The following is a 15,727-nucleotide window of genomic DNA, read 5'->3' as shown; positions in this document are numbered from 1 at the left end:
CACTTAGTAACATTAAAGATATAGCAACTAACATGCATACGTATATCATTGCTTGCTCTGGATGTAAGATTAAATTCACTAGTTAATTATAGACCCAATTAACCGGTTGGGTCAGTCTCCAATTCAATCATCTTGTGTAACCCTAAAAAAAAAAAACATATCAAGCAAGAAAAAGAAAAAAATACTGTTCATGATTCAACCTATTCTAAGCACAGATTGTAGATTTAGGAACAGTACATAGCAAGCGCCAGTCGATGAAATGTAAAACATCAATAAGCCCATGTCACTAACGTTCATTTCCAGAGTGCCACCGCCTGTTTGCACGCTAAACAAAACATCTGTTCCAAAGATTGCAGAAAGAAACCAGCATGGAACACTTGCCCGACTGCTTCTTTCTCACTCCTGCTTTTTGGGCTTATGAATCTTCACATATGGGAATACACCAAAGAGGTGAACAACTTGCGGTTCCCAACCCAGCTGCTGTGCCCGACAGAACATCAAAAATGCATTCGCAAAGTATGAGTTGAATCCCATAAGCACATGCCACCACGCATGACCCTGCGGATTAATATACCAGTGTGATAATTTCTTGCAGAACATCCGGTCGAGCAACCAGCATATAGTCCCGAGAAATATTGTCGCAACATAGAGCTTGGCTAGCCGTTTAGCAGACGCATCTTTTGTTTGTATGTAATACTTGTACATCCGCGGGATACATAGAAGACAAAGGCCAACATAGTGTATCTTGAATCCTATTCCAAAACGCACCAATGAATGAGCAACAGCGAAGGCAGCACCATAGAGGAAAAGAAAAGTAGGCATAGTGCTCCTATAGTGCCAGTCCGGTGAGTAAAGAACATAAAGGTAAAGCAACATCTCCCATACCATTGGTGTTTCATCGCTTTGCTGCAGTCTGAAAGTGAATTAAGATGTGATCAGATTGTTCATAAGCACTGACAACTAGTCATAATGTAATCTCATGCATAAAAATTATCCTAGCAATTGGTAAAAGAAAATTTTCAGTATGCAATAGATAAATGCACGATAAAAAAAGATAAAAGCTAATAAAATCAAGCAAACAATTTCAAAAGAAATTATACATATATTAATAACAAGCCAATCACAATGGTAAAAGTCAACAATGGAATACTTGGAAAAAGCAGCACTTGCGTCCAAGTATCTTAAATCAAGTAGAACGTAGACGATACTAATAAAAGAAAAGCAACTGAATCAAGAAGCACCATGAAGGCATTCCTTTCAGAAAGAAAGAAATGAAAAGGCAAATAGATAAAGCACTAGTGACTGAATCAACGTTATAGAAACACAAAGTAGGTAACTTTAGTACAATGAAGATCGATCATTAATACAGATCCACCAATTACCGAAGGTGCATATAGGTGCCACCAAACAGAACAGTCGCACAGATGTGGACAAAAGAATTAAATAGGATTCATATCCAAGCTTCCAGTATGAAAGAAGACAAAAAAGAAATTGCAAGGCATATGGAACTTTATTTTTTAAAATACATTGCACGATACTTATATTTCATTGTCATGATAATAAACTTCAAAGATGGATGCATAATAATGTTAAAAAAACAAAAAGGTCCGCTTTCTCTCCTTTAATATTATAATATATGATCAAATAATATGATAAGCATCCAACAAACTGAGACATATCCAACATGTTTAATAGGGTGGATACCAGGTACCACTAACACTGCCAGTGACCTCTGAGATAATCAATTTATCTGAATAGTAGATCTATTTCATAATCATAGATGTATGGTAAATTCAGAAATGGACAGATACTAATTAACAAATGATTAGAGCTTAGCAAAAGCACCAGATAATACATCATAGCATATTGACAAAACACAAGAACCACTAATCACAGATAGGATGGTGATGCATGATTATAATATATCCAGCTGACTTTTTCGTGTGTTGAACATTCAAACTGGACCTTTGCTTAATTGCCACCTTCGTAAAGCCTGATTATATAACTTACATTAATCAGTATTTGAATCTCAGAGATTTTAGAGAGTTCACGGCATGTAAGATATTCATGAATAAAGTTCCATATCAAAGCAATATATTGAAATGCAGCAGTCCAGTTTTAGTCCTACCACGTATTTTACCATTAAGAAAAAGCACATCCTAAAACAGAGCTCAATGACAGGAAAAAAGATATCCATGTAGCCATCTCCAATTATGTGCAACACAACGGCTTGTTGGATAGAAACAAAGCATGACATCTAAAGGTATCAGGTTCAGAAACAAATTTCATGTCATTAAAAGTTAGTAAAACAAACCTACCATCGAATACGTGTAGAACATGAAAGCCAACCTAGAATCCATCTATTAGGCTTTTATTATGAGCGACCACAAAAAACACAAGCAACCCCACAAAATGCTGTGGTTGCAGAAGTTACAATAGCTTGGCCAGGGCCAACCCCAGAAGCCCTGATAGTATGCAGATGAGCGTTTGCTAACCATCAAGAAGCACACAAATAGCAACATTAGATGTGCACATATGTTGTTCAAAGATTGAAGAAATGATGCTCACTCGCATGTTATCTGCCTCAGGTGCAGATGCATGTAAAGAAGTAATGATTTCTGCCAAACATACACATTATTTTGCTACAGAACCCAATATATTTCAAGGCGAGTAACTAGTATGATTGAACGATATAAACAGAATAAATAAAATGAAAAGACACAGACAGCAAAAAGAATTCAGAGATGAGCAAAGAAATTTACACATGTTGCAATGTGGCATGAAATATCATGCTCCCGATTGAGAGTATCATGTTGGAAATGTGAAGCACACTAAATCTTTTCTCAAACCTTTGTCTAAGGGCATTTGTAAGGCCAATAAGTGCAAAAAGAATGCAAGGAATATTTGATATGGTGTTGTAAAATTCTGCAATATATGAAGAATGGGCATAGTTTTCCTCGCACAATTCTGTAGTGGATGTAACAGGTCCCCAAAAGCTTGAGATCCCTGAGTCTTCCATTTCTTTATATCAGTTGACAAAATATGGATCAGATTTCCATAATGAATGGACCTTGCAAGGAAGAACCTGGTGCTATAATCATATATTTAGCACATGGATGACCTGAAAAACACATAAAAGGATAATCATTAACAAATTCAATTAAGAATGTCAATTGAAACGATGACCATTTTATTTATCTTCATCTGTAAAGCATGTCCAGAAAAAATTTACTTGATTGTAATTTCCAAAACCAACAAAATTGTCTTTAATCAATTCCTAAATCTATCTTATTAAACAACTGAAGGTTGCATGAATGTATGATCATGTATAAATAATCTATTTCCTAAAGAACCATAACAATTTCCACAAAAGAAGCATCTATTAGAATGATCCTCCTCTCTGGGCCTGATAAACGGAATCATCGCTGTAAAAACCTTGTGTCAGCAAAGTCAGTTAATCGTAAAGATTTATAATAACAGCAAATAAAAAACTGACAATATCAGCAGTATATCTAGAAATGAGTTAACTGGTATATCTATGTTGAAGCCTTCTTGCAGCAAACAAACTAAGCCATGTAGCTTCATATTCAAGATTATAATCACAAGACCTAACGATGTGCATTTGATCAGAAAACAGAAGTTCAAAAGATAGAGAAGGATTAGTGTGAGGAGAACTTGGAAAGAAGGCGGATTATCCTAAGAATTTGCCGCCAATCATAACTGAAAATCCAGATAATCAAATATGAAGCACAGGAAGTTGTTCAAAGACCAAAAGGTAAACAATAAGGATTCCAGTACAGGAACATTAAAAATGTCACCTTAAAGTTTGAAAGATCCCTCCAGTATATTAGTAGTTTAATTGCTTTCCCATATAATTATTTGGCTGCAAAAAGGATCCCAACCTACAGTAAAGACAAAAATACCACTGGACGGATGCTACCTTTTAGATAAAATAAACAACACCACAAGGATAAGCCCAGAACATAACAAATGATCACAAAAGCACAGAAATGTACAGGCAGACTGTCTGAATCTTTCTCAGTGATAATACCATTTAAATTTGTTACATTAGAGGATATATATATATATATATATATATATATATATATATATATATATATATATTATAGAGAGAGAGAGAGAGAGAGAGAGAGTAATGAAATGATACTGCAACAAGAAGATTTAATCCTTGTCTTAAACATACTTGGCTGGCACAAGATTGCAGAAGCCACTGCTAGTGCCATAATCCAAGCTCCCAGACATCAAATCATTGCTTTATTATCAGTTTTTATCCTATTCATTTGAAAATTTTCCTCCACAAAGCTATCAACCTCAGATTTCAAAATGCAGATAGAATCTGGTTCAAACTACAAGTAAAACCCACAACTCTCCCTTCAACACTGAATCCCACATCTATAAAAGAAGCCTAACACATCGGCACACACACAGGAAAAGTAGAATAAGTACTAAAAGATTTTATCTAACCCTCAACGCAGGAAAGAGGTAGGTCAACTTCTTCTATGGCTCAAACAGCGATCGACGAGCACCATAACACCATCTCAAACCACGATTTAGAAAGGATCTAATTTTACGCCTTCGAATCGCCCGCTTTTGATCTTCCCTCTCATCCTCTCCTCCCGGCGCGATCCTTCTCTGCTACTTCCCATCAAGAGGATCTAAGGGGTCACAAGCGCTCCCCTGGCACCTCGCAAGAACCTCGGTGCAAGACGACAACCAAACCAGAGCGGATCCAAATCCAGCATCCACGAAGAAACCCGTCCAAACACGAGTTCCACGGAACATCGTGTTGGGCTACGAACGCATCGGCAAGTAGGGATCATGGCGGGGAAGAGATCGCACCTTGGGGGCGTCGCCGAGGAAGCAGAACGGCGATCGACGAGGGACGGGATTAGGGCTCCGCGTGGTGGCATCCACCACCTTTAGTTTATTTATTCGAAGCGCTTTTCCTTTGCTTTTATTCTTTATTCCTTTTTTTTATTTTTTTATTTTCTTTTTAGTTTTACATATCTATCCTTTCAAAAATTACTCCAAGTTCTAATATGTAAATCCAATTATTAAGAATACTTATGTATATTGTCCCACAAAAATACTTAATATGAATATTTAAAGTATAAATAAAATTATACTATTTTGTTCTAATAGTCAATATACATGCATAAAATATTCTAATATATAAATACAACTTGAATTTATCAACCCCTTTCTCTCATTGTCATCCTTGAGAATAAATTAAAAGACTTTTTTTTTTATTTTTATGGGAAAAATAATTTTAACATATATATATATATATATATATATATATATATATATATATATATATATCCACGGTCACTTATTCTTGTCATCCGAACTTTGGGAGCACCTCCTGAATCATCTGTTCCGCAAGATCTCTGTCCGTTGCCTCTGATGGATGAACGGAGTCCCAGAACATGAAGGAAGAAGGAGCCGAGCACACCGGCGTCATCGCATTGCACAACGGACCCACCTCCACCGTCCCGGTCCCGCAGCACCCCAACGTCGTCGACTCAAAACCTTTGGCATCATATCATTGAGGAAGACAACGAGGACGTCCGATCTTGAAGGCAAAAGAAGGGTTTCTTACTGTTTCTGTTAGGGTTCTGGATCATGTCCATCAGTGGGGTGTAGATGTCCACGTACACGAACCTGCTTTGGACGAGCGAAGCACTCAGGGCGTCGATGGAGGGTTGGAGCAGGGAGTTGTATGCGGCGGCGTCGTTGTTCTGCGCCACCACGCAGATTCGTTGTGGCGTGTGGTCGATGGGCACCATTGCCTTCAGAGTGATCTGCGGAGGAAGGCATCCTAGCGTAAGAGGCAACAATACTTGTCTCAAAAGAGGAACTCTAACAAGATCGAACGGCTGACCGATGGGAAGATGATGTTACCATGAGAGAGAGAGAGAGAGAGAGAGAGAGAGAGAGACTATATATATTACCGAGAACTCATTGAGATAATTAACGATAGCATTAACATTATTCAATCTAGAAACATCAAGAACGTTCACAAGGGAGAAAATGCATTCGATGATCAAATCAAACGAATGAATAGAAAGAATGCTGATGATGACAAGGAGCAGCATGCAGCATCGGTTCCCTAGCTCGTTTGAGATCCTAGAAATGAGCCTGAATCCGGTCTACGATCTTCTTGTCCACCCCGAGGGCCTTAGCGAGGATATCATCCGAGATGGCCGGTTTAGAGCCGAAGACGGAATTGGCAATGGTGATCACCCCCGGGTTTTGGCTGCTGAGACCGGAGAGTGCGACGGCCTTGTTGGTGCCGTAGTTGAACTGGAAGTGGATGAGGCCTTGGGGGAACACAAACACATCACCCTTGCGAAGCACTTTGGTGACGAGCCTGTTGTCCGGATTGGAGGTGACGAAGCCGACGTAGAGCGAGCCTTCCAACACCGTCTGAATCTCCGTCGCCCGGGGATGGATGTGAGGAGGGTTAAGACCAAACGGCGCGTAGTCCACCCGGGCCATGGAGATGCCGAGGGTGTTGAGGCCGGGAATTCGGTTCGCGTTTAGGAGCGTGACGTTGGAGCCGACTTTGTTGGTGGTGTTGCGAGGCTGGTCGAGACCGGAGAAGAAGAAGTCCTCGGCTCTGACGAGCTTTGGATCCTTGCAGACAAATCCGTTGACGAACACTGCATGAGTCGAAGCAGGAATCAGCATCTCGAACCATGATAATAATTAACCCGATCACAGGGACATCGATAAGCTGTTAGGATAATACCATTGGATGTGTTATCCGCAACACACAAGTCCTGGAGAGCACCGGGATCGCGGGCCATGGAAGGGGAAGAAACCAAAGCAAGGAGAGCAGCGAGGAGGAGGATGACGTAGGAAGCAGCCATGGCTTTACAACGAGAGCAAGGAAGCAACGAGAGAAGTTTACTTCTTGGTGGCAGAACAAGGAGGGGGCAGATGCATATATATATAGATAAGGAGATGGGTAAGGGAGACTTGGCAATAAGAAGGCGTCGGGGTTTATGGCAGCTCTAACAATCAATGATATCCGCCGGCAAATGATTGACCGAACAAGTCATCGTTTGCATGTGCCGCTAAGAAGAACAATTAAAACTTTGATGCAGTCCGCTACATAACCTCATCCGTGTTTGATTCTTTTGCTTTACGACCACGAAGATACATCTCTTGATGACGGAAAAGGTCAAAGAGAAGCTAATTAATTGAGGACGTTACGTGGTGAAGCAGATGATGGACTTCATCAAACACATAGTAGTTGTTGTTACACAGCACTCGTAGTTGACTTCTTCTAGCTCAGGCCGGCTATGAATGCTTTCCTCTTCGACGGGAAAGCGTCAACTCTTCCGGCGTGGCCAAGTCTCACACACCTTCGGTCTCCATATATATCCATCTGCGCCATTCTATTCTGCCATCAAATTACAGACTGCTTCTCTTCTCTCTTTTCTTCCTTGCTCTCGTTACGCGGTAGCACAAATCAAAGACATGGCTGCGTCCTACATCCTCCTCTTCTCTGCTCTCCTTGCCTTGGTTGCCTCTCCAGCCATGGCTGGGGATCCCAGTGCCCTCCAAGACTTGTGTGTCGCGGACAACACATCCGATGGTATACGGCTTATCTAATGTACTTGTGATGCGGTTAATTATTATCATGGATCGAAGATGCTAATTGGTGCTTCGACCTATGCAGTGTTTGTGAACGGATTAGCCTGCAAGGATCCAAAGCTCGTCAAAGCCGAAGACTTCTTCTTCTCCGGTCTCGACAAGCCTCGCAACACCACCAACAAAGTCGGCTCCAACGTGACGCTCGTAAACGTGAACCGAATTCCCGGCCTCAACACCCTCGGCATCTCCATGGCCCGAGTGGATTTCGCACCTTACGGCCTTAACCCTCCTCACATCCATCCCCGGGCGACGGAGATCCTGACGGTGTTGGAAGGCTCGCTCTACGTCGGATTCGTCACCTCCAACCCCGACAACAAGCTCTTCACCAAAATGCTCACCAAGGGTGATGTGTTTGTGTTCCCCCAGGGCCTGATCCACTTCCAATTCAACCATGGCACCAAGAACGCCGTCGCGCTTGCGGCTCTCAGCAGCCAAAACCCCGGGCTGATCACCATCGCCAATGCTGTCTTCGGATCCAAACCGGCCATCTCGGACGATGTCCTCGCTAAGGCATTTCAGGTGGACGAGAAGACCGTCCATCGGATCCAGGCACAATTCTAGGAACACAAACTAGCCAGACATCTGCTGCATGCTGCATACTGCTACTTATCCTCATTCTTTACTCTTCATTCATTTATTTGTCGTGTGCTTGATTTTTCCGCTAAATAAATTTCGATAAAGTTTTATTGTTCTCATAGCAATAAATGCTCAACAATTTGTTGAAGGAGTTTATGTTGCATATTTGTCATCCAGATTTTGGGAAATTGAAATATATTAACCATACTCAACAATCAAACCCTAGAACCTCTCTCGACCGTCACTGCCATGTTCCGTCGCACCTAGGTCTAGCCGACTATGCATCGACGCGTGCCACCTGTGGTCATCGCCGTACCACCCACATCACCACCCATGGTGAAGTCATCGCCCACAACCGCTAACGATACAACCTGCTCGTCGACATCGTCGTTCCCTTTTCCACTACTCAACAATTGAAAATCATAACCTGCGACGTCCAATCAATGTCAACCGCATCCAATAGATGCTACAGCGATGTTAATGCTATCGCCACACACAGCGCGAGACTGTCACGTTTCACCGAAGGTCCCTACCTCAATAATACTATCGCTAACAGTAAGACATCGATAGTGATCCATCGATCATAACAAGACTTCTTTTTATTTTTTAAATGAACTCGTTAAGAATCGTTAATAGATATTAGTAGTTAATTATAATTTTAGATTTGCAAAGTAAGAATGTTGAAATTGTACAAATAGAGAGTTATTACTATCGGAGAATCTTTATGTCGTGGTTGAGATATCAGCACAGCTCAGTCCAATTCTAGATAAAGTCGCCTACATGAATTCTTGGATAGTAGAAGTAGGCGTCGAGTCGGATTGAGTTCTGTTAAGACCGTTTTGGTACTACGAGGGGTTGAATTAATGCTTTCGTAAAAATTATGTCTATTCAAAAATTTCGTTCAATAAAGACAGTATCAGTAAAAAGTTTAACTTTAAACATTCATAAATTATGTCGATTCATGCAACCTTCAATTGTTTAATAAGACAGATTTAGGAATTGATTAAAGACAATTTTGTTGGTTTTGGAAATTACAATCAAGTAAATTTTTTCTGGACATGCTTTACAGATGAAGATAAATAAAATGGTCATCGTTTCAATTGACATTCTTAATTGAATTTGTTAATGATTCTCCTTTTATGTGTTTTTCAGGTCATCCATGTGCTAAATATATGATTATGGAAATCTGATCCATATTTTGTAAAGTGGTATAAAGAAATGGAAGACTCATTAGAGCTACCATAACCCCGACGCTTTCTTATTGCCAAGTCTCCCTTACCCATCTCCTTATCTATATATATATATATGCATCTGCCCCCTCCTTGTTCTGCCACCAAGTAAACTTCTTTCGTTGCTTCCTTGCTCTCGTTGTAAAGACATGGCTGCTTCCTACGTCCTCCTCCTCGTCGCTGCTCTCGTTGCTTTGGCTTCCTCTCCAGCCATGGCCCGCGATCCCGGTCCTCTCCAAGACTTCTGTGTCGCGGACAACACATCCGATGGTATTATACTGACAGCTTTTCAATGTCCCTGTGATCGGGTTAATTATTATCATGGTTCGAGATGCTAATTCCTGCTTCGACTCATGCAGTGTACGTCAACGGATTTGTCTGCAAGGATCCAAAGCTCGTCAAAGCCGAGGACTTCTTCTTCTCCGGTCTCGACCAGCCTCGCAACACCACCAACAAAGTCGGCTCCAACGTCACACTCCTAAACGCGAACCGAATTCCCGGCCTCAACACCCTCGGCATCTCCATGGCCCGGGTGGACTACGCGCCGTTTGGCCTTAACCCTCCTCACATCCATCCCCGGGCGACGGAGATTCAGACGGTGTTGGAAGGCTCGCTCTACGTCGGCTTCGTCACCTCCAACCCCGACAACAGGCTCATCACCAAAGTGCTTCGCAAGGGTGATGTGTTTGTGTTCCCCCAAGGCCTCATCCACTTCCAGTTCAACTACGGCATCAACAAGGCCGTCGCACTCTCCAGTCTCAGCAGCCAAAACCCGGGGGTGATCACCATTGCCAATTCCGTCTTCGGCTCCAAACCGGCCATCTCGGATGATATCCTCGCTAAGGCCCTTGGGGTGGACAAGAAGATCATAGACCTGATTCAGGCTCATTTCTAGGATATCAAATTAGCCAGGGAACCGATGCAGCATGCTTTTCCTTATCATCATCATCATTCTTTCTATTCATTCGTTTTATTTGATCGTTGTATGCATTTTCTACTTTGTCAACGTTCTTGATGTTTCTAGATTGAATAATGTTAATGCTATTGTTGATTATCGCATTGAGTTCTCGATAATTGTTATAGTCTCTCTCTCTTTCTGTCGCAAAACATGGTGCCAAATACCCCAATTCTCTTATCTATCATTTGTCTTCTCAACCCTTAAGAGAATGGGCGAAACCGAGTACCCCAATTCTCTTTATCTATCCAGCAGAGGAGCTCTGCACAAGTTCAAAAACCCTTCGAAGATAATGGAAGACAATAGTTGTCAAATCCTCACCAACGGTGATCAGTGCTACTGAGAGTAGATTGTCCGCTTCATTTCCCAATGAAATGTCAATCGAATGCGAAAGTGATGCGAACCTACTTGGATGTGACAACTAAGTGAAAGAAGAGTCAATGAGCAAATATCGTGGAGGAAGGACCCAAAACTTCAAAAGTTTGCGAGACGATGCTCGTTAAAGCTCCAACAAGCATCCACCCAGTTCAAGCAGCATGAGGCATTTGAGAGACTAGCGCAGTAAGAATGGTCTTTTCCTTCATATGGAGGATCCGCAGGAACCAACAGGGATCAATACAACTCAGCCAACCCCACACTAGAGTCAAGAGTCATTGGCGAGTTGAAGCAGCATGGCGGATCAAAGGTTCGACTACTCAAAAACAGCAACGGAGAGTAGATGGGAGCCAAGAGGCGCATTGTAGCTGGAGCAGAAGATTGAAGACTCAGCAAAGGTGAGGAGTTGCAGTGTCGACAAAGGCTTCAATGAGGATGTTGAAGGAATAAGTGGGGGAGAATGTCATGGACAAACTTCTAAACATGATGTTTGATGTAATGCTTATGCATGTCCGTGTCTTTTTAGCATATCCATGCCTTGTACAGCATGTAGAGGGACGGCCGAAGGCTTAATAGTCTCATTTTAGTTAGGTTGGTAGCCTCTTTAGGTTTGTAAATAAAGGTTATGTCATATGGACACGTGTGAGAGATTCTCGATCTGTAATGGATCATTTTACCCTTTGTTGTGCAACTGTTCTGAGCTTGTAAAGTCTGTTTGTAATTTGCATTGTCTATGAAGTGTTTTTCAGAGATGTTTGCTTGTGGATCCCGATTGAGGTGTTCTCTGTAACCCGTTCTCTCTTTTGTTGGTCCTAAGGGACAATGGAAGGCTTCGGGAAGACTGACCTTTGCGGACGGACATGCAAGGGTGCCGCACGACTTAGGCAAAACCAGTTAAGTCCGTGATAAACTGGCAATTCGCTTCCAACACTTCACGGTGACAAGGGTGCCCCGAGCACAGAACACACAAGTAGATGCACTAGCAAAACTCGCCTTGGGCCGGGAGGTCGAAAAGCTCTCCTTTTGAACCATTGCAATCAAGGATATCGCCATAACCGAAGTGACTCCAAGATGGATGGAGGACATTCTCTACTACAAAAAGGATGAGGGCATTTGAGGGGAGCATATCAGCGGCCATACTTTAGCCTTCAAAATCCTCATACAAGGCTACAATTGGCTGACCATGCGGTGGGACACCGTCGCCTATATGCAACGATGCATGCAATGCCAAAAGCATGCTTAAGTGCAACATTAGCCCGTGGTACCCCTGACCTCGATAGATTGCACATGGCCATTTGCATAATGGGGAATGGATCTCCTCGACCCCTTCCCTCCAACTTCAAGACAACGAAGATTCCTTAACGTCAAGATGGATTATTTTACCAAATGGGTCGAGGCCGAGCCCTTAGCATCCGTCATCCAAAGACAAGTCGAAGGCTTTGTCTAGAAAAAACATTATCACTTGGTTCGACATCCCAAAGGCCATCATCATGAACAATGGAGCCCAATTCAATAACACAAAATTCAAGAAGTTCTTCCAAAATTATAAAATTCAACTAAGATTCAACTTAGTAGAGTATCTCCAAACCAATGGCCTTGCCGGAGTGACCAACCAAACAATACTAGAAGGCCTAAATGAAGGGTTATCGAGGCGCATGACATGTGGGTTGATGAACTCCCGAGCATCCTATGGGCATCCCAAACACACAAAAGACTGCCATGGGAGAGTCACCCTTCAGTCTAGCATTCAGGACTGAGGCGGTGCTCCCACTCGAGGTAGTTTTTCCAAGGGAGAGATTGTTGATACTTGGATTTTGATAAAGAAATCAATGGAAGTTATGATCAAATGTACGTTTGAGTGACGCATGACTAACTTCGATCATAGAAAGATAATTCGATTAAAACAAGAAGAATCAAACGTTGGGCCATAGTGGAACATGTTAGAAGATTGGACATCGGGTTGAAGGACTGGTCAATGTGCCAGAAGGACTTCATGTCATGAGTTTAAGCATCAGACCGAAAGATCATATATTGCACTAAAGAGATCGAATGTTACGGGAGGTCAACATGTCGATTGGATAATACGCCGAAGGAGAAGACAATGCACCGATGAATCAGACGAAGCATTGGATGAACCAATTACATGCCGGACAACATAGTATTCTAGTCTTGTAATCGTGTGTGTTTAGATCGAAGTAGTTTAGGTTTAATTGAGTCAGTTTCAGAGGGTAACCATGATAACCCAATTTAGGGCCTATTGGGTCTGATCTAAGGTTGAGTTGGGCTCATTGGGAGGCCCATTCAGTAACCTAAGGTTAGGTCAGACAATGGCACCACGACCAAGCAGTGGAACTGCTCATGAGCTAGAAAAGTATGAAATGTATTTCTTTCGAAAGACCTGATGGTGGTACCATCAATGTTAGGCAATGATACCACCTAGTGTTAATCTGGCAAACGATGGTACCACTAGTTATCAATCTAGCATATGGTGGTACAGCCTAGTAATGACGATGGCTCTATTTTTGAAGTCATTTGAGGCCTACAAATACCCCACACTTTCCTGTTTGCAAAAGCATAAAAAGTGAACAAAAAGGTTAGTAATTTAGAGTTGAAAAAGTCTTGAAAAGTATTAAGAGTCCTCCTCCTTCTTATAGTTTTGTGATCTTTTTGTGAGACTTGTAAAGGTTATCTCCTAAACCTAAGAAAAATGAGAAAGAGTTGTAAGAGAATAGTTTATTTTTGCCCATGAATATCGTTAGTGAATGCCGATAGTCTCGAAGGAAGAGGAATGAGAGTAGATGTATGTAGCGATGACCGAACTATTATAAATTTGGTTTGTATTTCTGTTTTGCTTTTCATTCTTATTACTAACTGATTTAATTGCTCACTACTTTATGAATGTTTTAAGTTAAACTCTTTTTCGATATTACCTTTATCGAAAGAAATTTTTGAATCGATATAATTTTTACGAAAGCCCCCTCTACCCAAAACAGTCCTAACAGAACCCAACCCGACTCGATGCCTACTTCTACTATCCAAGCATTCACATGGGTGACTTTATGCATCCAGAATTGGATCGAACTATGCTGACACCTCGACCATGATATAAAGGTTCTCCAACAGTAATAACTCTTTGTTTGTACAATTATAAGATTCTTACTTTACAAATCATTTAGGTTACTTCAAGATTCTCATTCAAAAAACTTATTTTCACATCGATATAATTAAAAATTATAATAAATTATTAATATCATGATGATTCTTAACGAGTTTATTTAAAAAAATAAACAAATCTGTTGATATATATTTGATCACTCGATGTCTTACTATTACCGATAGTATTATTGGGGCAGGGACCTTTGGTTATCGCTAGCCGGCAACAGCTGCATACTCAGCGGAATCATCGTGCAACGTGATAGTCTCGCGCTGTGTGTGGCGATAGCATTAACATCGCTGTAGCATCTATTGGATGCGGCTGACATTGATTGGACGTCGTAGGCTATGATTTTCAATTGTTGAGTAGTGAAAAAGAGAACGATGATGTCGACGAGCAACGGTTGTGGGTGATGACATCACCATGGGTGGTGATGTGGGTGGCACCGCGATGACCATAGGTGGCACACGTCGATGCATAGTCGGCTAGACCCGGGTGCGACGGAACATGACAGTGGCGGTTGAGAGAGGTTCTAGGGTTTGATTGTTGAGTATGGTTAATATATTTCAATTTCCCAAAATCTGGATGACAAATATGCAACATAAACTCCTTCAACAAATTGTTGAGCATTTATTGCTACGAGAACAATAAAACTTTATCGAAATTTATTTAGCGGAAAAATCAAGCACATGACAAATAAATGAATGAAGAGTAAAGAATGAGGATAAGTAGCAGTATGCAGCATGCAGCAGATGTCTGGCTAGTTTGCGTTCCTAGAATTGTGCTTGGATCCGATGTACGGTCTTCTCGTCCACCTGAAATGCCTTAGCGAGGACATCGTCCGAGATGGCCGGTTTGGATCCGAAGACAGCATTGGCGATGGTGATCAGCCCGGGGTTTTGGCTGCTGAGAGCCGCAAGCGCGACGGCGTTCTTGGTGCCATGGTTGAATTGGAAGTGGATCAGGCCCTGGGGGAACACAAACACATCACCCTTGGTGAGCATTTTGGTGAAGAGCTTGTTGTCGGGGTTGGAGGTGACGAATCCGACGTAGAGCGAGCCTTCCAACACCGTCAGGATCTCCGTCGCCCGGGGATGGATGTGAGGAGGGTTAAGTCCGTAAGGTGCGAAATCCAAGCGGGCCATGGAGATGCCGAGGGTGTTGAGGCCGGGAATTCGGTTCACGTTTACGAGCGTCACGTTGGAGCCGACTTTGTTGGTGGTGTTGCGAGGCTTGTCGAGACCGGAGAAGAAGAAGTCTTCGACTTTGACGAGCTTTGGATCCTTGCAGGTTAATCCGTTCACAAACACTGCATAGGTCGAAGCACCAATTAGCATCTTCGATACATGATAATAATTAACCGCATCACAAGTACATTAGATAGGCCGTATACCATCGGATGTGTTGTCCGCGACACAAAAGTCTTGGAGGGCACTGGGATCCCCAGCCATGGCTGGAGAGGCAGCCAAAGCAAGGAGAGCAGAGAGGAGGAGGATGTAGGACGCAGCCATGTCTTCGATTTGTGCTACCGCGTAACGAGAGCAAGGAAGCAAGGAGAGAAGAGAAGCAATCTGTAATTTGATGGCAGAATAGAATGGCGCAGATGGATATATATGGAGATCGAAGGTGTGTGAGACTTGGCCACGCCGGAAGAGTTGACGCTTTCCCGTCGAAGAGGAAAGCATTCATAGCCGGCCTGAGCTAGAAGAAGTCAACTACGAGTGCTGTGTAACAACAACTACTATGTGTTTG

General features: G+C 42.2%; 6 protein-coding genes across 9 annotated transcripts; 2 read left to right on the top strand and 4 right to left on the bottom strand.

Annotated features, from left to right (window-relative positions):
- Nucleotides 1-64: 64 nt before the first annotated feature.
- Nucleotides 65-4,970, bottom strand: LOC135644755 (alkaline ceramidase-like). Of its 4 annotated transcripts, none has more exons than XM_065162639.1 (3): nt 4,861-4,970; nt 2,763-3,121; nt 65-913 (listed from the first exon to the last, which is right to left on the bottom strand). In XM_065162639.1, the coding sequence occupies exons 2-3, from the start codon at nt 3,017-3,019 to the stop codon at nt 397-399; spliced, it is 774 nt and encodes a 257-aa protein (XP_065018711.1). In that variant the 5' UTR covers nt 3,020-3,121; nt 4,861-4,970; the 3' UTR covers nt 65-396. The 4 variants fall into 4 exon arrangements, with proteins under 4 accessions (XP_065018711.1, XP_065018714.1, XP_065018712.1 ...); XM_065162642.1 differs by having other exon boundaries at nt 2,850-3,121; XM_065162640.1 differs by having other exon boundaries at nt 4,486-4,928.
- A 392-nt stretch (nt 4,971-5,362) lies between these two features.
- On the bottom strand, nt 5,363-5,810 carry LOC135644305 (GDSL esterase/lipase At2g31550-like). Its single transcript, XM_065161774.1, has 2 exons — nt 5,624-5,810; nt 5,363-5,553 (listed from the first exon to the last, which is right to left on the bottom strand). The coding sequence occupies exons 1-2, from the start codon at nt 5,808-5,810 to the stop codon at nt 5,363-5,365; spliced, it is 378 nt and encodes a 125-aa protein (XP_065017846.1).
- A 175-nt stretch (nt 5,811-5,985) lies between these two features.
- LOC103995615 (putative germin-like protein 2-1) lies at nt 5,986-6,929 on the bottom strand. The gene is made up of 2 exons (XM_009416238.3): nt 6,776-6,929; nt 5,986-6,686 (listed from the first exon to the last, which is right to left on the bottom strand). The coding sequence occupies exons 1-2, from the start codon at nt 6,894-6,896 to the stop codon at nt 6,151-6,153; spliced, it is 657 nt and encodes a 218-aa protein (XP_009414513.2). The 5' UTR covers nt 6,897-6,929; the 3' UTR covers nt 5,986-6,150.
- Nucleotides 6,930-7,459: 530 nt separating this feature from the next.
- Nucleotides 7,460-8,404, top strand: LOC135644589 (putative germin-like protein 2-1). Its single transcript, XM_065162297.1, has 2 exons — nt 7,460-7,627; nt 7,712-8,404. The coding sequence occupies exons 1-2, from the start codon at nt 7,510-7,512 to the stop codon at nt 8,245-8,247; spliced, it is 654 nt and encodes a 217-aa protein (XP_065018369.1). The 5' UTR covers nt 7,460-7,509; the 3' UTR covers nt 8,248-8,404.
- Nucleotides 8,405-9,640: 1,236 nt separating this feature from the next.
- Nucleotides 9,641-10,386, top strand: LOC103995613 (putative germin-like protein 2-1). The gene is made up of 2 exons (XM_009416236.2): nt 9,641-9,761; nt 9,851-10,386. The coding sequence occupies exons 1-2, from the start codon at nt 9,641-9,643 to the stop codon at nt 10,384-10,386; spliced, it is 657 nt and encodes a 218-aa protein (XP_009414511.2).
- A 4,176-nt stretch (nt 10,387-14,562) lies between these two features.
- On the bottom strand, nt 14,563-15,537 carry LOC135644757 (putative germin-like protein 2-1). Its single transcript, XM_065162644.1, has 2 exons — nt 15,369-15,537; nt 14,563-15,284 (listed from the first exon to the last, which is right to left on the bottom strand). Exons 1-2 carry the CDS (start codon nt 15,484-15,486, stop codon nt 14,749-14,751), a joined length of 654 nt encoding a protein of 217 aa, XP_065018716.1. The 5' UTR covers nt 15,487-15,537; the 3' UTR covers nt 14,563-14,748.
- Between the last annotated feature and the right edge of the window lie 190 nt (nt 15,538-15,727).

This window comes from Musa acuminata, chromosome BXJ3-8, assembly GCF_036884655.1.
Source record: "Musa acuminata AAA Group cultivar baxijiao chromosome BXJ3-8, Cavendish_Baxijiao_AAA, whole genome shotgun sequence".
Classification (NCBI taxonomy): domain Eukaryota; kingdom Viridiplantae; phylum Streptophyta; class Magnoliopsida; order Zingiberales; family Musaceae; genus Musa; species Musa acuminata.
Note: the sequence above shows the minus strand (reverse complement) of the source record. Positions and strands in the feature narration are given on the sequence as shown.